Source organism: Artemia franciscana, chromosome 5, assembly GCF_032884065.1.
Source record: "Artemia franciscana chromosome 5, ASM3288406v1, whole genome shotgun sequence".
Taxonomy (NCBI): Eukaryota; Metazoa; Arthropoda; class Branchiopoda; order Anostraca; family Artemiidae; genus Artemia; species Artemia franciscana.
This window is the reverse complement of record NC_088867.1, coordinates 36,749,989-36,776,228: the sequence shown is the minus strand read 5'-3', so window position 1 is coordinate 36,776,228 and position 26,240 is coordinate 36,749,989. Positions and strand designations below refer to the sequence as shown.

Genomic DNA, 26,240 nt, shown 5'->3' with positions numbered 1-26,240 from the left:
CCTACTGAAAATAGCTTTCTTTGGTTAAGCTAAAAGACCTTTTTTCTTTGGTATTCCAGAAAAATAGAGATTGGTTTTTAGACCTCCCCTAATTTACTAAAGCATGATGCAAAGGGGGGGGAGGTAGTAATAAAAGCCCTCTCACTTAGGTAGAATTTTCACTAATGATTTGCCAGCATAAATTAAAAATGTGGTCTCTGTTTTGATAAACAATTTAATAGAAATATAATTCTATTTGATATTGCTGGCTTACAGAGTAGATGTCAGGCAATGAAAGTTACATTTTTAGGAACAAAAGTAAATCAGCTTTCTGCTAATATGTGAATAAAACTGAAACACTGAAAGGATAGGCTTTAAACATAAAAATAGGATAATTAGTAGTTCAAAAAGAGGACCTTGTAGGTAAGTCAATAAACTAATTATTTTAAGTAGCCTACTTGTTCCTAAGTAATTTTAACAATAACTGTATTGATACACAAATTACATTTTAAGGTATATTCATTGACTTATAAATTCTTCTCAATTCTTTGCCATACAAGATGTGAAGGTTTGAGTTTTACATAATTTTCCTCACTTGGATACCAATTTTTTACCCTACTTAAGAAATATTAGGCTACAAGTATTCAACATATTATGAAGTAGCCTAAGAATTGTTCTCTTTAAATGTGATTCCTTCTCAGCAGCTCAAAACTGTTAAGTATTTAAATGTCCCTATATACATTTATATATAGATAGGTCTTTTTTAGTCTAAACATTTGTCCTCAGGGAGGAGAGTAGGTATAATTCTTGATATGAAGTGACTTCCAGTATTTAATCATTTTTCCAATTTGAGAGTGCAAAAGCTAAGATGAAACCAGCATGATAATTCAATTTATTAACTTGCTATATTACTGGGGGAGGGGGGGAGCTGTCACTGTATCAACCAATAGGCCATATTTAGAATGTTGAATACCCTGTTCAAGGTAGGTTACTACTCTTCTGTCTTCATACAGAAATGAGATACGCTATATCCTGTCAGATCCCTGATAGCTGTTACGCTATTAAAAAAAAGCTGATTTTTGGTCATGCTAAAGTAGTCTAGACTTAGCCTATCAGCACCAGTTTACAACCGAAACAAAAGCTCTAGAAGCAAGCAAAATTCTTGGTAGTGGAAAATACTCTAGACATAATACGGTAAAATACCCAGCTATTGAGGGGAGTTTTAAAACTCAAATTTAACCTATTGAATTGGTTACTTACAGCGTGAACACCGTTATGTAAAATGAAAATGATGCAAAATATTGATAATAATGAAAAGATGGCAGAACCAATACAAAACACGCCTCATTGGAATTAGCATATCTACCGACACTGCCAAATTTCGCAGTTTTATTCGATTCTCTGTCGTTACACTGGAGTTTTGCAGGAAAATTTGCATTCCTTCTATGGAACACTCAGTTCCCATTGATGTAATTTTTTAAACAAAATAGCTCATTGATAGTGGATGCAGTGAAATCGCAAAAATATTCTCACAGAGACGATTTGATGCAGCTGCTGAAGCGCAAATAAATTTTACAAGTTAAACATTAAAAAATATTAAACAGCAAATGCAAAAGAATAGGCTAACTAAGACTCTAGAAGCACAGAATAACAATCAAAGGCATAACCTGTATTTACCTAAGGTAGCCATGCCTAATAAGATATAATTCTTCACTTGTGTATTCATTTCCTTGAAAATTTCCTCCTAACTGTTAAGGCAAAATGATGGATAAAAAGAGCCTGGCCCTTGTGTTCCTTATTAAATATTAACTGAAAATATCTGATAAGCGTGATAAATGTCTCTGTTACCTGCAATTTATTAACTTAAATTACCTTAAATCGCATCTTCCAGCGACTAAGGTTGAAGAGCCTGTAGATGTCGCCAGGTAATGTAGAATCAATATTCATGTGACAATTCATAATCGTATCTGTTATAAGTATATATATATATATATATATATATATATATATATATATATATATATATATATATATATATATATATATATATATATATATATATATATATATATATATATATATATATATATATATATATATATATATATGCGATGGGTGCAACTAGATGTAGCGCTTGCCTAGTGCATTTGAGGGCTATTATACAATGTTGGATGATACTGGTTCAACCCACTGCGGTTTCCATGACTTCCCGGTCATATCTCGGTCAACACTGATCTTGAAGCTGTCAAATGACCTGGCAGACACTGTAGATTCGCTGAGTGAGTTCCACAGTGGAACAGCAGGATTGGTTAAGGAATTTAGCTTCTCAGGCTTTCTGCAAAAAAATGTACGCAGTATTTTCTGGGGGTTCCTCGTGCTTTGGTATATTCACTGTGATTGAAAATGGGCTTATTAATATCACTGGTCATCATCTTAGATACTAGGACGACATATCCTCTATTTCTATGCCACGGTAGGGTAGGAAGGTCGAGCTTTTTTAGTCGTTGCTCGTATAAGATTTGTTTTCTGGAAAAAGGGAGCTTTGTTGCTCTACGCTGCACCTTCTCAAGTATCTTCATGTCACACTTAGAGCGCAGGTTGACAACCGACATCCCAAACTCAAAACTGAGACGAAATAGGGCTGTGTTTAGCTTCTTGATTACTCTTGGTCGCTGACTTGTCACTGAACGCTTGATTAAACCAAGAACCTTGTTTGCCTTAGCTATTTAGCTCTGACAGTGACTATGAAATTTAAATTTAATGTCAATAATTAACCCAAGATCATGCTTTCCTTTGGCACTCTGAATGGGTATATCGGCTCCTGCAGAGTCAACCATGTAATAACTATGATAGGGGTTGTTTGGACCAAGACGAAGGACTTTGTATTTGCATGGGTTGAACTCGGTATCCCTGTTGTTGCCCACAGACAAAGGCTGTTGAGATCTTCTTACAGAGAAGAACAATAAAGTATTCAATTCAGAATAACGAATGTGATTTTCAATGGCTCAGTAAAAGCATTTCAATTAACCCATTGACTGAAACTCTCACTAAAAATCAGAGTTTTACTGCTGATGATAAACACTGTATATGTGTTCGAAATATCCAGTTAAATAATTTTATATCTATTCACTGTCAATAAAAAGGTATCATCCCTATTTTGAACTGTTTTACTTAACCCATTGAACCGTTGGGACGCATGAACTTTCTACAAAAATCTAATGAAATTTGTTGCCTCATACAAAAACGACCGTTTTTGCATGAAATCACATCAGAGGTGACCGAAGAATGCAAGGTAAAGGTTAAAAAGTATTGAGTTTGCTTATGAAATTAAGTTTTTATTGTTAGATCTTGGAATGTGGTGGCTGAATCTGTAAATGAATATTTAAAAAAAAATGTTCCAGCTTTTCCGAAAGCAACTGAAAAGTGAATCTGTAACGGGAAAAAGTTTAGCTGAGGCTTTCCCTCCCAAATTTTCTGAAGCTTAGGATTATTGGATAGTGAAGCTGGGCCCAAAAACGAGATCCAGATACTTTTTTCACTAAGAAATTTGTTTTTTATGATGTTTTGAAAGCGTGTGATGATGATTTTAATAATTACTCGATTCCACCTTCGCTGTAAGTAATTTTGTTGAAAATATGTTTATTTGCACTGATAATTAATATAAATTATTCGAAGTCATTCAATCAATTGTTGACTTATTATTAGTTTATTTAAAAGTCGGTGTGAAAGGTGCTTGTTACAGATATATTATTCAGTATACTAAACACGGATGGACCTTTGGGAGGAACAAAGGGAGAATCCTACCCCCAGGTGCCAATTTCTAAGGGATGCTGGCTCATAAGACACTTACTTAGATGATCAAACATAATTTGAACCCTAATTTTCTATCTCCAGAACGCACCAATGTTTAATAGTGGAAATTAAGCGTGGTTTCGTTTAAAGAACAAAATGAATAGAAGAAAGGGGAAATTCCCCAATTTAAAAACCTATAGAGATAACCTTATTCGTAGGAAACCATTGCACATTTATTTAAGACTCATACAAGGTGTTTAAACCGGAGAAGGTAGCCCAATCTGAATACCTTCAAAATATGGTTGCAATTTAATGACGATAATTGTGGAAAGCACTGTTGAACACCAAAGGAATAAATGTCTGTGTGTATTATATTTTGTTGTATTCTTACAGTCAGTAAATCAAGTTCCATTACCATAGCTAAAATGTTGGAGTGTTTTTCTTGTTTCGTAGAAAATAGTAACAAGCTATTACAGTCTGTCACAATTCTTTTCTTGTATGTAAAAAACCGTGGTTTTTGTGAAAATTTTTATTTACTCTTTGTTTTTTTTAATCAGTTCAATTTCAATTAATTTGATTAATGTAGGCAAGGGTTCGTTTTTTTAATAACAAATCATGTTTGTCTTAAGAGCAGCAGTTTTACTAATAAAATATATCATTATCTTTTCAATATTTTGATAAGGCAATACGAAACAGAAATCATACAGCTCCTTTTATTCTAGATTTAATTCTTACAAAGTCCTTTGATAACATTTTGAATACAGAATGTGGTTCACACTTCGATAAAAGAGGTCACATTGTGCTTAAAAACTTGGTAAATACTTCAAACAAACTGGAAAATAGAGTTATTTCAACGTTTGATTATAGCAGAGCTGATTTTCGATAGCTGAAAAATTAAATTTTATTTGAATGTATAATACCATTATACATTATATTGTTATATATAATATTATATATACATTATTGCTATATATTGTTGTATTGTTATACATTATTGTATATACATTATTGTTATATATTGTTATATACATTATATTGTAATATATAATATACATTATCTATTAAATTGAATATATAGTACCATTTTTGGACTTGGTATCAACTGCATGAAAGAATACTTTTTGTTGTCAAGGAATAACTTACTAGTATTCACTAGAAGCATAAATTATCTTAATTTCTTTTACAGGTAATCTATGATACAAATATTAAGCTCTGGCGGTCATTCATGGTTTCAAAATATAATTTTTAATAGAGCTGACAACTCTCAGTTCGAAGGTCAGAATGATAGGGCATGGATGGTGCTTAGATGTTCCATTACCATATCACTAACATGAAACATATTAGTTATTATTTTCAAATTTTGGTTGCAACAAATAAAGCCTCAAGAATCTACTGGATATTTTTTGTCCATCAAGTAAATTTCTAAAGCCTTTTTTGCTTCTTGTTTAAATATCTCATCCTACTTTTAGCGCTTGAACGTTTTCAAGAAAACGTTTCTGTGTGAATATTTTTGCTATTTTGCTGCATCCATCATGTCTGACCCGTTTTGCGTTAAAAAAATTCGTATCAGTGGGAACCAAGGGTAAAAGTGTGAAATGTTTTCGTAAAAAATTTGAAATCAAATAACGTGTCTAATTTCCCCAAGTCTCCCTAACTTTCGATTCGTTTTAAAATGTCTCAAATGCCAGAACTAACTAAACTTGTTTCTTCATTGAAAATTCGAGTTAATCCAAAGCCTTTGAAAATGAGTAATGCCAGAGGCCCAGAAGGAAGACTAATTAGACTTAGAAAAACTGTTACAGCTCTAGTTAAATATGAAAGAGTTGAGATAAACTGGCATAAAGGACAGGAAGCAAGAGGGTATGCTGAAAGGGTAATATATTTTATTGACTTATAACAGTCTATTTTCATAAAAATTTAATTTGTGAATACTATTCAACAATGTCAACTATCTTTATGATATCTGCACTATAAGCTTTATAGTAACCTAACAATAGTGGGAAATTTTGTAGAATAAGGGCAATATGTTATTTTTTGCTCAAATTCTCCACTTGCTATTGTTACATTGCAGCAAAGTTTATTGGACAGAAAACTTGCCCTTATTTTCAGACATTACTAAAATGCTTGGGAATTTAGAATTAACTTTTTTAAATCTAAATATTAGTAAAATTCTAGTTGATTGACTTTTGGCTATGTCAGAAAGGGGTTAGGTTAGGAAAATGAAACTTTCAGGGATAGGTCTAAAGGCTAAAGTATGTCATAGGAAGGTATTTTGAAGCACCCTCCTCCATTCCTTCTCCCTCTAGAGGGCTCTGATCTTTTATTACCTTTAAAAATATTTGTGTTACAAAAGTGAAACCTTGCAAAATAGATCTTCTGCCTGAATGAAGTACAACAAAATTGTTTTCAGCTTCACAACTTTGCTCAATCCAATATACAAGGTTTTAAAGATACAGAAATACATTTCCTGAATTTTGAAAAAAAAAAAAAATAACATTGATATGGCTCAGAATTCTACTCAAATAACAGTAATTGCATTTTCTGACCTAGAGGCAGAGAAAAAGCAACTGGTAACTGAAAATTAAGATAAAATGTTGTTTTGTCAAAATTTTAATAGATATAGACCTGTCATGTTGTCAAATTTCAGGGCCCTCTTGAGGGAGAAGGAGTGGAGGTGAGTACTTCAAAATACTTTCCTGGGATATACTTTAGCCTGTAGACCCATCCCCAAAAGTTTAATTTTCCTAACCTAACCCCTTTCTGAGATAGCCAAAACTCAATAAACTAGAATTTTACTGAGTAGAATTCTGAGCCATATCAATGTTTTTTTCAAAATTTAGGAAATGTATTTTCATATTTTTAAAACCTTATAAATTGGGATTGATCAAAGTTGTGAAGCTGAAGACATTTTTTTTGTACTTTATTCAAGCAGAAGATCTATTTTGCAAGGTTTCACTTTTATAACACACATATTTTTATAGGTCATCAAAGGTCAGGACCCTTTGGAGAGAGAGGGTGTGGAGGCAGGTACTTCAAAACACCTTCCCAGGACATACTTTAGCCTGTAGATCCATCCCTGAAAGTTTTATTTTCTTAACCTAACCCCTTTCTGAGATAGCAAGAAGTCAATAAACTAGAATTTTACTGTTTTTTTCAAAATTTAGGAGATATATTTGCATATCTTTAAAACCTTATAAATTGGGATTGAGCAAAGTTGTGAAGCTAAAAACAATTTTGTTGTACTTCATTTAAGCAGAAGATCTATTTTGCAGGGTTTTACTTTTATAACTTACATATTTTTAAAGTTCATCAAAGGTCAGATTCCTCTAGAAGGAGAAGGAATGGAGGTGGGCACTTTAAAATACCTTCCTGGGACATACTTTAGCCTTTAGACCCACCCCTTAAAGTTTCATTTTCCTAACCTAAACCCTTTCCAAGATAGCCAATAGTTGATCAACTAGAATTTCAAACAGTTTGTGGTAACATACTGTAGTAAGGAGTGACCCGGCTCAATAGTAAACAAAACTCTAAAAACGGAATTTTGATGCTAAAAGATACATCAAAAGAATAAGATTTTCATGCTGATTCTAAATATATAAGTTTCATCAAATTTAGTCTTTGTCATCAAAAGTTACGAGCCTGAGAAAATTTGCCTTATTTTGGAAAATAGGGGGAGACACCCCCTAAAAGTCATAGAATCTTAACGAAAATCACACCATCTCGTTTGGCGTATCAGATAACCCTATAGAAAAAATTTCAAGCTCCTATCTACAAAAATGTGGAATTTCGTATTTTTTGCCAGAAGACAAATCATGGGCATGTATTTATTTGTTTGTTTGTTGTTTTTTTTTTCCCAGGGGTCATTGTATCAACCATGTGGTCCTAGAATGTTGCAAGATGGATCATTCTAATGGAACTGAAAAGTTCTAGTGCCCTTTTTAAGTGACAAAAAAATTGGAGGGTACCTAGTCCCCCTCCCACGCTCATTCTTTTCCCAGAGTCAACAGATCAAAATTTTGAGATAGCCATTTTGTTTGGCATAGTCAAAAACCGTAATAACTATGTCTTTGGGAATGACTTACTCCCCCACAATCCCTGGGGGAGGGGCTGCAAGTTACAAACTTTAACCAGTGTTTACATACAGTAATGGCTATTGGGAAGTGTACATACGTTTTCAGGTTTTTTTTGGTTTGGGGGGTGGGGTTGAGGGGAGGGGGTTATGTGGGAGCATCTTTCCTTGGAGGAATATGTCATGGGGGAAGAAAAATTCAATGAAAAGGGCTCAGGACTTTCTAGCATTACTATAAAAAAAACAATGAAAAAATAAACATGAAAACGTTTTTTCAGTTGGAAGTAAGCAGTAGCATTGAAACTCAAAACGAACAGAGATTATTACGCATATGAGGGGTTCTAAAAATTCTTTAGCCTAAAGAGCAAGGTATTTAGGAGGAGATAAATACCTTGCTCTCTATGCTAAAGTATTTTTAGTAATTTCAATTATTTATTCTATGGCCCTTCGGATTCAGGGGTCATTCTTAAAGAATTGGGACAAAACTTACGATTTAGTGTAAAGAGCAAGGTATTAACGAGGGTACAAACCCCCTCGTATACATAATAAAAATATAAGAATATAAAAGTTTGTTATGTAAGTTAATTCTTAGGTTACATATATTTTTTACTAATAAAAACGTTTGTTAAAAATTAAAAGTTATAGTTGCCTTTTTAAGTAACCGAAAAATTGGAGGGCAACTAGGCCTCCTTCCCCACTCGTTATTTCTCAAAATCATCTGATCAAAACTAAGAGAAAGCCATTTAGCCAAAAAAAAAGAATTAATATACAAATTACATTTTAATAATTTATGTGCGGAGAGCCAAAATCAAACATGCATTAATTCAAAAACGTTCAGAAATTAAATAAAAAAAACTAGTTTTTTTAACTGAAAGTAAGGAGTGATATTAAAACTTAAAACGAACAGAAATTACTCCGTATACGAAATGGATTGTCCCTCTGCAATCCCTTGCTCTTTACACTAAAGTTTGACTCTTTGCCACAATTCTACTTTTTAAAACAATTAAAAGCTTTAGCGTGAAGAGTGAGGGATTGCAGAGGGGACAACCCATTTCGTATATGGAGTAATTTCTGTTTGTTTTAAGTTTTAATGTTGCTCCTTACTTTCAGTTAAAAAAAATAGTTTTTTTATATTTATACCCTAAATATTAATTGAAATAGACTTATTCACTTGAATTGGATCAGTTCCTTTGGAATATTAAAATTAATGGATTTGATAATGGAATTTTGATAATTTTTTCAAATTTTTGACCTTAAATCATGCTTTAAAAACTATGGACAATGTATTCAGGGCATAAAATGAAATTTAACCCTGAATTAATTATTGTATTTGGAAAGAACATGAAAAAGTCACCAAGTCATATGTTTATTCTTTCCTAGTAAAATCATGGCACAAAGGAAACATTGGTCCAAGTATATAGACCAAATTATATATCTTCTATGTACTTTTCCATTTTTTGATTTCATTGATGTTGCTTCTTTGCCATTTAATATAACTAAATAAAAGAGTAGCATATGATGACAGTGAAAACTGAAAAATACACTATATAGCAACATAAAGGTAAAGATATCCTAAAGAAAAAATATATATCCTTAAGAAAACTGACCTGTTTCTGTGGATGCTTGAATCATGCAGGCTTATCCTAATTTTGACAAAATTCTTGAAAAATATAAGCTTCAAATTGGGGGGGGGGCAAGGTCTGGGAGAGTCATTTTCCCTTCCCCCCTTCCTGCCCCATAGCAAATTACATCTGTGGAAGACAGGTAATATGTTTAGACAGTAGAAAGAGATAGAGGATAAAGTAAAATGAAACACCTTTAGGAAAGATATAAATAAGTATTTCAGAGTTAATTCTAAAGTTGTTTTCAGAATTTCATAGTGTTTTCTTCTTCTGAGGAGTAGTTCTGCATTAAAACTTTATGTTTTACTGCACGGTCACTTCTAAAAGAAATTTGGTAATAAAATCAAAGTAATCTGCATATCATCAGATTTCTTGTTTTGTTATCATGTATCTTTTTACTGTTTCAAATTTTATTACCCTTTACGCTGATGACTCAAAACTGGTTGGAAAAGCGGCTACTCCCTCTGACCAGCAATCAATTCAAACAGATCTTGACAGTCTAGGAAGATGGGCTAACATGTGGCTTCTGACTTTCAATATTGACAAATGCCATGTAATCCATTTTGGCAAACACAACAAGCATCATAAGTATTTCCTTCAAGACAACTTCCTTTCTGCTGTTTCCGATGAAAGAGATCTTGAGGTTATTGTAGATCACCAATTAAAGTTTAGCAGCCATGCTAAGTCTGTCTCATCTTCTGCAAATAAAACCCTCGGTATCATAAAAAGAACCATCTCCAGCCAACACCCTAGAACTCTTATGAAGTTATATAAGGCGCTTGTACGTCTACGCCTGGAGGTTGGAATGTCATTGGCAGCCCCTTTCTTCAAAAAAGATAAGAAGTTGCTTGAGGATGTCCAGCGTCGTGCCACTATGATGGTTAGCAACATGAATAAATTTCCATACGAAGAAAGACTACATCGTTTGAAGCTGCCAACACTGACATACTGAAGGAAAAGGGGTGACATTATTTTAACCAAAAAAATCTTCTCTAAAAACACCCTTCCCGGTTTCTTTGCACAGCCCTTGCATCCTGGTACTAGAGGGCATTCATTGGAGCTCTCGATGCAGCGTTCCACGAGTAGACATAGAAGCTACTTTGTCAGCCAAAGAATCATCAATATGTGGAACCAGCTCTCTGAAGAAACAGTTTCTGCTACTTCAACTGACATGTTCAAGTCCCACCTTGATAGAGAATGGCTCTGCCAGGAGTTCCTTTACAATTGGGAAGCTGCAGAGTCCTCCACAAGAGTCTAATCTAACAGCCACAATCTACACCAAACGAATTCTTTATTTCATGGAGCATCACAAGGATGGATAATCCTTATATCACTCCAAGCTGCGATTTAAGGTAATATAAGGTAATAATATGGAATGTGCCACAGGTCTTAAATTCTTTTGCTTCTAGATAAGGCAAATTCAGGTATTTTATGACAAAGAAATACAAAGCAACAAGAGATGCAAAACAGAATAGAAATGTATTATTTAGGGCTATATATGGGAGGATTAGAGGGGGAGGGATTTCAGTGTGCATTGTCAGCAAATTAACAGTTGTATTTTGAAAGATAATAAAATAAGGAACTAATGGTGTTACTTTTAATCTCTTTTTATATTCCCTTTATAAGTAGTTCATGCACTAAAAATGCACCTTGAAAAATTCTAAACACATCCAACTTAGGGACATAAATAAAAAAGGCTCTATACTTTTTGATATTTAGTTTAAGATGAATAATGAGTAAACCACCCTCTGTGATACACCTGATTCTAATCACTAGTACTAAATATATAAACATCTAAGAGTAATATTTATGCAATTAATAATTTAATCTTGTACAAAAAACAAATCAAGGAGGATTATGTGTTTTGCTTAAAACACAGTTCTAGATTAATCTATCTTTTCGTTCAGATCAAGCTATTTTTAATTTTTTGACATAAATTAATTTAATCCTGGGGCATGTGCTAATTTTTATGTTTACCACATTTGTTTCCTTAGCCAAGTTCTTATAGCTGGGCTGCTTCTCAGAGTAGGCTATTTGAAAACCAACATTATTCAATCTGTAACAAATGGAAGCTGTATGGATTTTTCTTTTGCCAGAGAGTCATAAAACTAGACACATCAATATAATTTAGAAGGGAGGGGGAGAATGGCCAAATGTCATAGTTGGAATGTCTCTGAGCCTCCCTGTATTTCTAAAAAAAGACAAAACTTATGGAAGATGTGTAGAGACATGCCACAAAAGTGATATCTGCCATGCATGAGCTTTTTTACCCTGCAAGACTAGCTAAGCTGAAACTTCCAACACTTTTATACAGGGAAAACAGGGTCAATGATATTCTAACCTATAAGTTAATGAAGGATAACACTCTCCAATCAATTTTTCTTAGTGTTGGCCCTAATTTAAGAACCATAGGTCATTTGGCTGAAACTCGTTAAGCAGTCTACCCTAACTAGAGTCTGTAATCAATTTTTTTCTCCAAGATTAATTAACAGTTAAAACAAACTCTCTGAAGACACAGTTACCGCTGAATTTTCTTGAGATTTTCAAACAAAGACTGGATTCTGAGTTGTCCTTGAGAGAGTGTAAATTTGATTGGGAAGCTTCTGATCATCCAACAGTATCTGGTCACTAAATAACAGTGAAAACAATTTCAATCATCAACACTGGATATTCTGAAGGAAAATGCCTAGATTGCTTCAAACTGTAATTTATGGTATTTTTTTTTTTGGGAAGGAGCCAAATGTGGAGGCCCTGGATAAGGAGAAAGGCCAAATATTTTAAGAACATTCAAACCTTGGGAAGTTGTCATGTCTGTTCACATGGAGCCCTTTTTCAACTTAAAATAAATGGAAATAACTATGAAAGAATAAATGAACTCTAAAACAAACTTGCTCTTAAAATAAATAATTATGTAAAATTTAAAAACAATATATCCTACTATGAGTGATTTAATGAAACCTAAAACAGGCCTAAATTTAAATGAAAGGCCAAGTTACCATTAGCTTGCCAAAACAGCCAGAAATAAGAGTGGGGTCACTATCTTCTTAATGTCCCTAAATTATCAACTGTTATCTGCGCTCTACTGCTCATAAGTGTGTGTTAGAATGTGTGTTTGATTTTGTATTTGTCATTAAACATACACGAAACAAAAACTTAACAAAATACCATAATCAAGTTTATGAAAAAGAAAAAGCAATATCTTACAAGAAATAGATTTGCAACTTAGAATTTACTTTTATTGTTTTTGAACATCACTTCCTTTGGTCACTACTTTTATATTCGAATTCGATTCCATTGATTCAAAAGTATAGAAAATGGATGTCCTTTTAATGTCAATTTGTAAGGTTTGAAGTAATTTATTTATTTTGCTCAAGCATTAAAGTAAAGTATAGGCAGACAGGAAAGCTTATGTCACATTTATTGTCATAACCATCATCTATCGCACACCAATGTCTCAAATAGATCTTATTTTTTGGCCATCAACTCTTCTATGGCAGACAACTACTTAAATGTGAGGAACAGAAAGCTGGATATTATCCTCTTAAGTGTTACCCTGATTGGTAATTTTGGAGCAATTTGCCTATTTTGCCAAAGTATTGTATCAAAATGCTGGTAGACTGGAGGACTTCTGTCATGTTGAACATGACAAGCATCACTCTTCACGCGCCAACGTCTCAAATAGGTCTGATTTTGTGAATAGTAACTCCACTATGGCAAACAACTGCTTAAACATGAGGAGTGGTAAGCAGTTACCGCTTCATTCTTGCAAGTTGTTCCTAGTGCAATTTGAGGTAACATCTTAAGTTGGCAAACTGATAAATGACTTGCCAATTGAGTTTTCTTAATTAAAGAGGAATATATTAAAGAGAAAGAAATGATTGATCAAGATTTATGGCATTGTTGACTAAAGAAACCAGTTATTGCTTGAAAATATAATGATATAAAAAAAAAAATCTTGGAAGTTTGAGTAGTATTTAATTTTCAATGTTATAAGAAAAAAAGAAAAAAATGTTTCAATAATTCTTTCCAGTGAAGCACATAAGAAGCTCTATTCATTAGGGGGTTTGACAGGGAGTTGGTGCCAGTCTTGTTTGTGATAATTTCAGCTTGTTTGATTAGGTTAAAATATTTTAGAGGGGTTGACTGAGAGTTGCTGTCAATCTTATGTGAGTTAATTTAAGTTTAAGTTGATTATTCATTTTACATCGTGTTGTTTTTAGGTTCCATTTATTTATTTATTGTGTTAGCTGCTATTACATTGACTTGATTAATATCTTTAATTTTCATCTATTCGTCCATAGTAACTTTTGTTTATTTTAAGTTTGTGACTGTGCATAACTTTATTTCTGCTCAGTTTAATGTTTTAATATTGCTCTTTGCTTTTCTCCGGGCAACTTTTTCTCTTCAAATTGTTTTTACAATTCACTTTCTTTCCGTTCGTTTTTTAATTGACATTGTTCTGCTGTGTTAATTTTAGAAATATTTTTGAAGTCTTTCTGCTGGAAATAAACTGCTGTTTTGCAATTTTATTCTTAGGCAAAATTTCAGTCAAAATTTGATTACTTTCTGGCTTATGTGAACAAATTTGACAACATTCTTAGAAAAGAAATTGAGGTGGATAGGGATTTTCAATGATATGATTTGAAATTCTGCATAATGGGCTGTATTGTATGGGGTTGAAGCCAATTTGCACTCATTCTGTCATTGCTATTTAATATCAATGCATATAAATGTGTCTTACTCTATCATTTTATTGAAATAGTCATTTCATGTTCTATTTTGTTACAACTGGTGGTATGTTTTTAATAAATATCTATGATATCAGACAAAGGCTACAAAGAGAGACAATTATTATATACGGTTTTGTTTATTTCAGCAGATGTTTTAAAAACTGCTTTTTGTAGTTTTGCTGAAATTTGCTTTTTGCTGAAATTTTACTAACACTTTTTTTCAGTTGCCAAAAATATTGGAAAGGGGTCTACCCCTCCTCTCATTTAGGAGGAGAGGAAGAGGAGTAGTGCAAAGTGCTCCTGTCAGGTCAGAAAACTGGTCTGAAAAAAGTATTTGTACAACTCTTATGATACAAAGTGATTGCAACAGAGAGATTTCGCCACAATAGGGCAATGTTCAGAAAGGGGGGAAGAAATTCAACCTGAAAAAAAAAAATGTGGCTACTGTTAACAAAATCTGACTAAATTTAATTTTCAAAAAAACATGACAGGATAGAAAAAAGTGTGATTATTTTGAAATCAGGACAAAAACCGTAAATTTCAGAAGCTGCATCTTGCTTTAAATTTTTCAGCTGATTTCTGATGCAATAAGACATGGCGATACACACAAGGACACCATGGAAATGGCAAGTTACTGGCTGGAAGAGAAACAACTTGTACATAAGCTATTTAAGGTATTTTAATAATCAAAACATCAGTTAAGAACAAAAAAAAAGTAATAGTAATTAAACGTATCAGTCTAGGAAAAGGTTTGGCAGGAATACACTAAATGGATAAATTGTTTGTTCAAGTTGTTTCAGGTATTGGTAGCAATGCTGAATGCTGATACCTTTAATTATTAACATCATATTTTGACTCAGTTTTCTTAAGGATTAACCCAATTACAAACACATCAGCATAAAAGGAAGTGGAAGGGGATTCAATACTAAGAAACAATCTTGTGTCACTTGAAGTGGAAGGGGATTCAATACTAAGAAACAATCTTGTGTCACTTCCTTCAGAAAATCTTGATAAAGCTTTTCAAAGTAGTGGACTGCAAAACTCCTTATTTTAAGAATTAAACTCTGTTTTTTTGGAAACGAAACAAACTCTGATCCTTTCCCCGATATTTTTTTTTATACATTTTTCTGTATTTACTCCCATTATCTACTTGTGACCACTTGGCCAAAACTAAGAAGTGCTTCAAAATATGGGTCTAACGTTATCATATTATAATTTACATGGAAAGATTTGGGTTTGTTTCTCCATCTTTCTTTCTTTCTCTCTCTTTTTCTCTGCCTTCCTTTCTATATCTCTGTTTTTCCAGCGACTTCTCTTTCTTTTCCTCTCTGTTGTTATGTATTTTATAGTCGTAATAACATTACTAAGTTTCAATGCTGATAGGGGGGGGGGACTAGTTGAGAGAAAAAAAAAACACGTATTTACAATTATTTTGCACGTAGGACCCCTCCCGCTCCTTCCCAAAATTAATAAATGGTTAGAACAAAAAATCCCCAAGGACTGACACCTATGGACCTATGTTTAGAATTAGAAGCGTCAAAATAGTGAAAATACATCAAAATAAGGCAAACTTAGTCAATCTTCAGTATGCAATTGCAAAGCATTTTGAATAGTTTCTTTGTTAATGATTTAAAACATCTTAAACTAAATTTGATTTGAACAAATGGAAAAATATGTATTCTATTATAGGATATTCTTGTATAGTGCCTTGTTAAACTTGGCTCATCCAAAAATGGCATCTGAATTTTTTTCTTCTTTTCTTGGTATTCAATAATATATTTAATTCCACTTGATATTATTAGGTTTTGGCTCCAAGATTTTCTGATATTAATGGTCCATTTACGAGAGTTCTCAGACTACCTCGTCCTTTGCACAGTGTACAAGATAGAGTGATCCTAGAACTTCGAGGTAGGTTTAAATTGTTTATTTTATTCTTTGTCACCTAAAACGATTTATTTTCTTATGAGAATTGCCATCGTGATAATATAAAGTCTACAAACACATTTGGACGCCTAACAGTGGACTGATGGAGAGTATTCCTAAATGAGTGATTCTATTGTTGAAAAAAGACATTTTCTCTGATTAGAAAGAAACCCATCTAAGTGTGTTCCTATCTTATGGGAAAAAGCATGGTCCTTGACAAAGTCATCTCAAAGACTTTAGACAATGCGATCATTATAAATAACAAATTAAAACGATAGAAGATGCTCAGAATATATCAAATGAATAGTGGAAGAGAGAGAGGGGAGGATGAGAAATATTTAAGGACTTCATTTGGATGGATTCTTTTATTACTGTCCTTTGCAAAATGGTATTCCCAATCACTAGCATTAGTTGGGTTCATGGCGGAATATTTCTTTAGAAGCAAAGTCGCTTCAAATATTGCATCGAGTTATATATCTCGTTTTTAGCCTCTTGCGTTTTGGATATTCTTAATTTACAAATAATACAGCTCCTTTCCTTGGTGACAATCTTGTATCAGAAACAGTAGCTTAAGACGAAAATAAGGTGGGAATACTGGTTTAAATAGAAATTTAGATAAATATTTGGAACACTTGTACATACGATTTGAAAGCATACTATATTGAAATTGAAACTGAATGTGAAAGCATAGCAAGAACAGTATTGAGCAAGGGAGAAGGCCCAGTTAAAAAAGCAAATGCTTGTATAGCATTACTCTGGAGGCTGAAGGTTATATCTGACATTGCTTCACTTGTCAGATAACTGACCAAAACCATTGGCTAAGCTCTTCTCAGAAGCGCAATGTAGATGGGGAGGGTCAAAATGTGATTGATCGTATGTTACCCTGTCGATATTTCCTTTGAGAAGCACATACAAAACGAATTTGAGCAACTGTGTCAGAACTGTGAAAGTGTCAGGCACGACCATTAGGCGTGACAGCGACAAGATTATGCAGAGGTATAGAACTAACTTGTGACTGCTTTGTTTAAAAAAAATGAGTTATTTAACTGGAAAAAAGAAGAAAAACAAGAAATGAAGAGAAATCGTAAGGTATATGTTGTCCGTGGTCCTCCATGTCTCCTTAAGCCACTTATAATTAAAGTGGCTGCTGCTTTCTTCCAAATGATCTCCCCCACCCCCAAAAAACATTCTAAGGTTAATTTCGTGCAATGAAAGAAAAACGGATATTACCAGCTTTTCACTCCATATTTCACTCCAGCGTATCATCAACATATTTTTACGACTTACAATTGCTTGAGGAAAGATGTTAATAGAAATTAAAATATTTATTACACCTCGAGTTTTCCTTTGGTTTCTTTTTGAAAATGAAAGTATTGTTCGAGTACGTATGCAGTACCCGCATAATTTTGTGCAGTTTTGGTATTTTGATATTTTCGAATATCTTTTTCTTTTACTTTGACGTTTTTATTTTGTTCTTTGATTGGATATATTGACCTAACCTGACGGATCTAACTTTTCCCTGCTGTCGAAATCGCAAAGTATAGATATGTAACTCTACAGAAGATGTCATTCAGTTCCTGGGTACAACAGTAAATGATGGTCTTGATAAGTTGTTTAAGTGTTTCTTGACATGTTAAGGGCATTTGATGCGTGTGACCATATTATTTTATTGAAGCAATTTGAAAATAGAGGCATTCGAGGGAATTTGCTGCGACTTTTTGCTTCTTATCTTGAGGGTCAAGTCATTTTTTAGAAATCTGAATTCATTCAGTGGATCATAAAGTGAGATGTGGAATCACGCAGGGGTCTCGTAGCATAATTAAATGACCTTTATTTAGCACCTATTGGGTTTTACACTGAAGTTAGTAGTGCGTAAAGACGGACCCTAATCAAGCTTTAACCTTATTACCTTATTTGCTGATGACACCTATCAAACAGTATCAGCAAGAACAGACAATTAATTAATAACCATGACAAGCATCATCCTCCCCAACCGTGGAAGATCTGTTTCCTATTTAGTCCTAGATGGCTGGCCGAAAGGGCAATTTTTGGCAATCTCTCATCACTTTCAACTAGAATGCTCATCAGCATAATCTAAGTCCAGGAAAGTTTTCCCCTTTCTTTCGATTCCGTGTTCTCCCATTGCCTTTCTTTTTCTCCTTTATACAAAGTCCAACAAAATGATCCATATAAAAAGGGATAGAACACAACCCTGCTTAAATCCTGATTTAACACGAAACCAGCTGCTAAGCTCGTTTCCTACATTAACCGCAGCAGTGTTATTCTCGTGCAATTTTATTAAACTTGGTGCAATCTAAGGTTTTCTCGATTTATTATTTCTATCTAGATTATGCTTTTGCTTTGGGCAGTCTTCCTTCAAAAGGTCACTTGTTTTCTTATTCAAGTTATCAAAAGACGTGTCGCAACTACTAAAAAATGACCAACCAAATTCTCCAGCGCTGTTTTTTTGTTAACCTTAAAGATGTCATACTAATTTAAAATCGCTCAGTATTAACTCTTGAAGGTCAGATCCGTTAACTTCTAAAGTCGCCATTATACCATAATCGTTGGAAACATCATTGCAGATAATACACGGCTTTGTATAATTAAAATTTACAAAAAAAATGTTAATTAGATTCGAAGGAGTCTCTTTAACCTGGGTACGAATGCTAATTGAAGGATTCAAATTAACCGGAAGTAGCATATCACAAAAATTATTGCAAATTCTACATTTTGTTAACTTACATCGGCATTAAAATCTCCTGTAATTGGCAGTTTCTCTAATAGTCAAGGACTTTTAGGGTTTGACCCGGACAAAATTGCAATATAAACGAAAATGGTACCAAAATGATCAGAAAAAAATTCTGTACAACATACTAAAAGTCCCCATAAATCCGAGTGGGGCGAGTACCCGAAAAACAGGGGAAAAGGGGGAAATGCGGGGGAAAATGGGAAAAATGCCGAACATGCCCAGAAAATAGTTTAAAGTGAGTTTTCTGGGGTTTTCACATACCCTGATTACGAAATTGACATCTAAAATTCAGTATAGAAAAAGAGTACTACGGAAAACGGGGGAACAGGGGAAAGAGGGGAGAAAAGAGAAGAATACAGGGTAGGGGTAGAAAGCGGGTTGAAAGATATTTTCTGGGGTATTCCTATCTGGTGATTACGAAATTGAGAAATAAAATGATATAAAAAAATCGATTAACATAAAACGGGGAAATGGGGGGGGAGGGGAAAAGGGAAATATACAGGGTAGGGGTAGAAAGCATGTGGAAATGTGTTTTCTGGGGTTTTTCTATCTGCTGATCACGAAACTGACCCCTAAAATGAAGGAAAGAAAACGAGAACCACGAAAACCGAACAAAACTGGAGGAGACAACGGAAAAGGGGAAGGGAGGCCTGACTCCTGAGCCAGCTGCTAATGGCTAATAAGTAGGCCTATGGACAAAATAACTCGCTTAAGTATCAAACTTGTACTTTCTTGAATCACAGACATTTCTTACAACCATTTGAATTACTAAACATAAAGAAAACAACCGCTTGGCAGTTATATATAAAATGGCTATTATATGTAAAATTTGCACTTTCGAAGGCAGTGTAGTTGACTTGAAAAACACAGCATTGATATCACTAGTCGAGCTCCTCGTCTTCGACAATCTCGTTGTCCCTGTTCAAACAGTTGATACCCTGACATTCTCCGCACGCGAACGTACACGCTAATCCCTAAGAAGCTCATTCGTGTATGGAACCCTCCAAGCATTGTTACAATTTTCTTCAGGGGACTTGCGGGAGGCTCGTCATGAACAATCTTTGTCGCTTTCCAGAAGAGGGGCTGGTCAAACGTGACAACGGGAGTTACACCGAGTCTTCGCGCTTGGTCACTGATGAATATGAGTGTGGAGTAAATACACGACGGATCAGTAGGTTTGTAGTCTATCATAGGTAAAAACAGAACTGAGGATCGTCCGTCATGTTCTCCGACGTGCACTGCCTGCATAAGGCCACTCCAACCAGGTCTTTGGCTTCTAAAAAGCCAGCTGCTGTGCCAAAGGAGGTCCAAGTTACTTTCAGAGGTTGTATAGCTCTGGAGGGTTTTATACACCATGCCAGCGCCCTCTTTGTTCCTTCGATTGTAGAAGTGGAAGGTCATGCCTGCGATGTCTTTTAGGGTTTCTGCATTAATTTCCATTCGAGGAATACTGGGCATTGTCGTTTTCGTTTTGGGACTCACTATTGCAATAATCCCCATTCCGTGAAATGTGCCTTTACCGTCAATCGTGCAGACATCATGGTCTACGTTATCTGCTGCAAACTGCAAGAAATTGCCAGCGCTAAGCGTGAAAAGACCAGTCCCGTGACATGCAGCTGCGTTTCGTTCAAATCTGAGTACTTCTTTATAGGATGAACAGAAGCCCAGCTTATGGACGTTGTCTATTAGAAACCGTGATCCGAAGTGGTGGTGGAGCTGAACTGCTACAAACACCTGAAGAGGTGCGAGGACTGTTCGAGGTAAACAGGTTTGTACTATTGCTTGACCAAGAGCTGCCACTGCAATATTCTCGTTTTCCCCTGGTATTAATTCGCAAAGAAGAAGACGCAAGGACTTGGGAAGGTAGCTTAAGCACGTTTCGACATTGTCAAGAGACTTGAAACTTGGATACTCTTCTGATAAAGGAGGTAGGCTTTTAGCTTCATTTTTGATTATTCTAGCGACCGTTTTTATCATGTTCATGATCTCTACGTCCTCAGATTGGTCCTTAGGAAGCGTGCGATGCTCGTTCAGAATGAAATGAGCCGTCTCTCTGAATGTCACAATGCTAGCTTTCCCAGGCAAATCCGTGATAAGCACACGATCCCCGTAGCTTTCAAGCAAAAGACGTTGGATGTGCTTCACACTGTAAGCTTCACCGACTCCAAGGAAAGAATTCATCTTTTCTGCGACATCACTAAGAGTAAAGTGTTGGTCTTCTATACTTTTAAAGTGCTCTAGAGACTTTTCAAAAGCTTCTCGCTTCTTTGTTTCGGCTGGTCTTCCCGCCTTGGCAGAATCGTTTTCTTTCTCCTCTTTGTACCGTTTTGGCATACTTTTGTTTGTCTTAAAGCTCACATAGCATGATTTATGGTAAACTGCATCTGCAGCATGGAGGTCAGAAAGAATGCAATTCATCCTTCCGAGAACAGTCGTCGCCCAATTGTCTTTGCCTCTACTTTCGCATGCCCGCAACACTGAGTGTCTAAGTTCTGTCGTGGCTGCTTTCACGCACTCGCCGTTGGCCCCCTTTCTTATCGACTTCTCGAACCCCACTTCATAGTTGCAAAAAATGCAACAGACCTGCACGTTAAAGAAATCTTGAGATCTCAGTTTTCTCGGAGTCTCGTTAGGGATAGGTTCTTCACTTGTCCGCTTCAAGGAATAAATGGTACTTTGGCGGCAATAATCTTTTCGGCATGCTTTATGAACAATCTGACCTGGTTCTGCAGCAATCTGGTCGCCTCTGTCTTTGCTTGCTGTCCTCACCGATAGTGCTCCTTTCGCAGTCAGAACAACTGATGTGTCATCATCGCTTGATATGTCCTGCTGACAAAGAATGCAGAGTCTGTTGGAGTCTTTCATCTTGCACTGAAAGAGAAGAGCAGCTTAGTTTCGGTAAAAATAGGACAGATACCTTGAATCTCACCTCTCCATGACATGAAAATTTTCCACTTCTGATACAGCAGCAGGGTTTCCAAAGAGCTTTATCTTTCATCAGCACCATTCGCACGGCGAACGTAACTCTCTAAATGAATTCTGAACCTTCCAAATGGCGCGCCATCTCGAAAGACCGTCTCTGAAAACAAGCTGAAAAACTAGATGTCGCTCTTGCTTAAATTTGACAAAACGCAACTATTAACCATTAATTCGGGCACCCAGGGAAAATAATGAATTAAACTTGGCTTAGTACTGAAAGAAGAGTTGCCGATACGCAAAATTATGCTTGACTTAAAAAAAAATCTCGTCGTACCTTGATTTATCCTGCTACCATCTCACATGTGTAAGCATCCACGCAAACTGGGGACTATTGGATCCGCTAGATGTCATTCCGTCAGGATAGGTTTTGTCGTCGGCACTGGAACTCCGCGGTGACTAGTCTACCTTGCTTCTCTTACTGGATGTCGAATTAGAACAGGATTATGTTGACGAACCCACGCGCTTGTCGATAACGGCGAGGAATACGGAATAATGTAATTTCAGTATTTTTCCGTATTTCTTTCTCGAATTTTTTTTTTGCCTTTTCCGAACCTATGGGGTAGCCGAACCTCTATAGATCTCCTGTATTTGTTCTCGAACTTTGTTTTAGATGTCAATTTTATAATCAGCAGATAGAAAAACCCTAGAAAACACATTTCCACATGCTTTCTACCCCTACCCTGTATATTTTCCTTTTTCCCCTCCCTCCCCCCATTTCCCGTTTTATGTTAATCGATTTTTGTATATCATTTTATATCTCAATTTCATAATCACCAGATAGGAATACCCCAGAAAATATCTTCCAAACCGCTTTATACCCCTACCCTGTATTCTTCTCTTTTCTCCCCTCTTTCCCCTGTTCCCCCGTTTTCCGTAGTACTCTTTTTCTATACTGAATTTTAGATGTCAATTTCGTAATCAGCATATGTGAAAACCCCAGAAAACTCACTTTAAACTATTTTCTGGGCATGTTCGGCATTTTTCCCATTTTCCCCCGCATTTCCCCCTTTTCCCCTGTTTTTCGGGTACTCGCCCCACTCGGATTTATGGGGACTTTTAGTATGTTGTACAGAATTTTTTTCTGATCATTTTGGTACCATTTTCGTTTATATTGCAATTTTGTCCGGGTTCGACCCTTTTTTGAGCTAAAAGTCCTGGACTATAATAACATTTCAATTAACTCTAAAAAATAACGATTTATAATCGTAAAAACTTCGTTTCACTAGAACTACCTCAATTACTATACTCTCAAACACCATCTCGACATTAACATAAATCTCGTCCCTTAGCTTAACCTCGAGGTCCGACTTAACGTAGGCAGCCACCCCGTCAGGTTGATGATATCGTTGGGTTTCCTATAAAAATTATAACCCTTAATTTCTAATGCAGAATCTAAACGTTCCTTCAACCACGGTTCAGTCACTGCTAATAATTCTATATTTCCTATAATCGCATTCAATTCAATTAAATACTTACTAAAATAATTCAGCCTTGACAATTCAAATGAAATAAAGAAAAAAAAACATTCTCCTGAGATTCAGGGTCATTTTCCACTAGATCACTAAAAAAAACCTGCTTAGACGATTTTCAGTCCTGCAAATCGTCTGATGTTATTCCCAATAACATCAAATACATCTCTCAAAATGACATCTGATTCCTGATAAAACCTACAGAATTATTCTTGAGCAGTAATAGCCTGTTACAATTAATCATGGAATACCAAAGGAAAAAGAGTAGAACCGATAAACATTATAATTACCCAAATGTGAAAACCTAGCGAACGTTCTGTACAAAATAAAATAAACCAGTAAAAGAAGAAAAAGAAAGATATCAAAAATCATCCCTGTACATTTTCAAATTACCCTTCATTTTTTCACCTCCTGCATCCATTCTAACCTTCACTTAAATCATTGTCATGAATGATATGATGAATGATAATCAATGTCATGGATGGAAAAAAACATGTTTCTTGCGTTTTTTTCATCCCACTCTGCTAAGAGGCTCAGAGCAGATATAGTCAGGAGATCGGGCGATCCACGAGGGAACGGACCTCACTCTACTAGGATAGTAGCACGGTGAAAAAGATCGGGCCAAGTGCTTGAAATTACGCAAATACAAGCTAAGTCATGGTATGATATAAAAAAAGAGCTAAGTGAAAATAAAGGGCAATCTGTCCTATAACAAAAAAAAAACTAACGATGATAAGCTTTACAATGGTAGATAAAAGGGACGATACTTAGCCTGATGACAGAAAGTGGTGACAGTTGTTGTAATGACAGCTAAGACAACGACGTTCTATCTGACGGCAGAGAAAAATTTGATATTTTTCGTGGTGATACGTTTGGAGACGACACAGGAACAATGACAGAATATTTATGTGGTTAGCTGCCTGGAATCCATTGCTAGCAATAAGTGTAAAATGTATCTTCTTAAGTTTTATGTGATCTTCCAAAATTGAATCAAAACATAAATTTAATCAAATTTGAATTTTATCTTCTCAAAATAGCCTAAAACGTAGGTTTTGGATGGCTGTTTAGTAATTTTTTTTTTACAGCAGAAAAATAAAAAAAAAAAATCTCAAAATCCCTGATGTTTTTTTTAAAGGACCCTGACGATAAATGGCCAAAATTTTCGGGCAACCATTTCCCTGTAGTGTTTGGAAAACTAGCCTGGTAGTTACGAGTACACTTATTCACTAAGATCATTAAATTCCATGTGTATTAACCATTTTTATTGAAATATCCAATAGAATTTCATTTTTGGTAACTTTATCGATACTGCCTTCCTAAGCATAAAATGCATATGTAAAAGATCTTAGCCAGTTTTACCATATCAAAAACGTAGAACAATGAGATCTTCCTATTCGTTAATTGAAAAGCCTTAGCTCAATTAGCAGGGATCTGAAATAGCTAGCAATAAACGTTACGCCCACAGTTGTTTCTTAATGACCCGGGTCCCATTAAAACGCTTATTCTCAAACATTAAAGCCTTCGTGAAATATACTTTTTATGCTTATGATATTATTATAGGTCTACCTAAAATTTGCTCCTTCAAATTCATTATATAGTTTCTGTTCTTTTCAGGAAACCTCTTTCCAGCTATAGTCCCAGAGCCACATAACAAAAATTTGCTGACAAATATTCTTGTAGACGAGGCACGAAGAGAGTACAAAACGAAAAAGTATTCCGAGTTTGAAGAAGACCTCAGCAAATCTGAACCTGAGCCTTCGAGATTATGATTTTTAAAATTATAATAGTTGTTAGATACTTTTTTTTTTGTAAGAATACGTCTGCTACTACAGGCACAATTAGTTGAGGTTTCTTGTGGATTAAGATTTCCCTAACAGCTAGTAGTTTTTGCTTTTCGTTTCCTGGTAATTTTGCTAATATCTTTTTTTATGAAATGCTGTACTTATCGTCTTAACACAATTTTAGAACAAAATTGCTTGACAAGTTCTAGCCAATTTTAACTCCTTCAAAATCTCAAAGTATTTGAAACTTATTCCAATATTTCCTATGTTTTCCTCAGATTCTAATTTACATTTCTTTGTGTTGCCCCACTTCCCTTCTGTTTTAGTCCTGGATCTATGCGTATTCATGGATACGAACTCTTCTTCTCTGAAAGGGGAGGAAGCGTGAAACTTTGAGTTTTCCTTGCTGTAAATGAATCAGCGAAGAAATCGAGGCTCAAGTTTATGCTAAATGATGATAGGATGCTAAAAGCTCGTTTCGCTAGTTCCCAGTGTGAATTGATAATTACAGCTGCATACGCCCCCACTAATGAGGTCAATAATTCTACGAAAGACATGATTTTTTTTATTGTAGGATCTAGTCAATTCAATACTCTAAATTGATATTCTCATTATATGCGGTGAATGAAATGCCAAGTTGATAGCGATCATGACTTTGAATCTGGTGTGATTGGCCAGCACAGTTTTGGTGCAACAAAATGACAATGGGTTGCGTTTAATTGGCGCTGTGCTAGCCGTGCCCTATTTGTTGGTGGATTGTTGTTCTCACAGTGCAAATAACATAGATATTACATGTACTTCACCTAATGGGTCAGCACGGAGTCAGATTGACCATGTTCCTGTTATATAGCGGCACGGACGCTACCTGGACGATGTTCAAACATTTCGTGGGACTGAAGATAATTTGCACTTTACTGGAAACGAATATATTTAAATGTTTCATATTTTTTTTTTTAATTTTAACAAAGCCACTATTATAGCCAAGATCACCGAAAAAAAGAATGTGGATTGACAGTTTAATATGCATATTCACTGATATTCCTTTAAGTCTTAATAAATTCGGATTTATTAAAGATAAAAAAGGGAAAACATTTAAAATGTATCTTGTTTCCAGTAGAGTGCAAGTTATGCTCTAGTCTGTAGA

At 35.0% G+C, this 26,240-nt stretch overlaps 2 protein-coding genes across 2 annotated transcripts in view; one reads left to right on the top strand and one right to left on the bottom strand.

Moving 5' to 3' along the window:
- Positions 1-1,318, bottom strand: part of LOC136027358 (vigilin-like) — an 83,685-nt gene extending 82,367 nt beyond the window's left edge. Inside the window, exon 1 of the mRNA XM_065704523.1 lies at positions 1,240-1,318. The gene's annotated coding sequence lies outside the window, so the exon portion shown is untranslated. The remainder of the gene's footprint in view (positions 1-1,239) is intronic.
- Positions 1,319-5,366: 4,048 nt separating this feature from the next.
- Positions 5,367-25,165, top strand: LOC136027357 (large ribosomal subunit protein bL17m-like). The gene is made up of 4 exons (XM_065704522.1): positions 5,367-5,644; positions 14,765-14,866; positions 15,995-16,100; positions 24,930-25,165. The coding sequence occupies exons 1-4, from the start codon at positions 5,444-5,446 to the stop codon at positions 25,082-25,084; spliced, it is 564 nt and encodes a 187-aa protein (XP_065560594.1). The 5' UTR covers positions 5,367-5,443; the 3' UTR covers positions 25,085-25,165.
- The last annotated feature ends 1,075 nt before the right edge of the window (positions 25,166-26,240 follow it).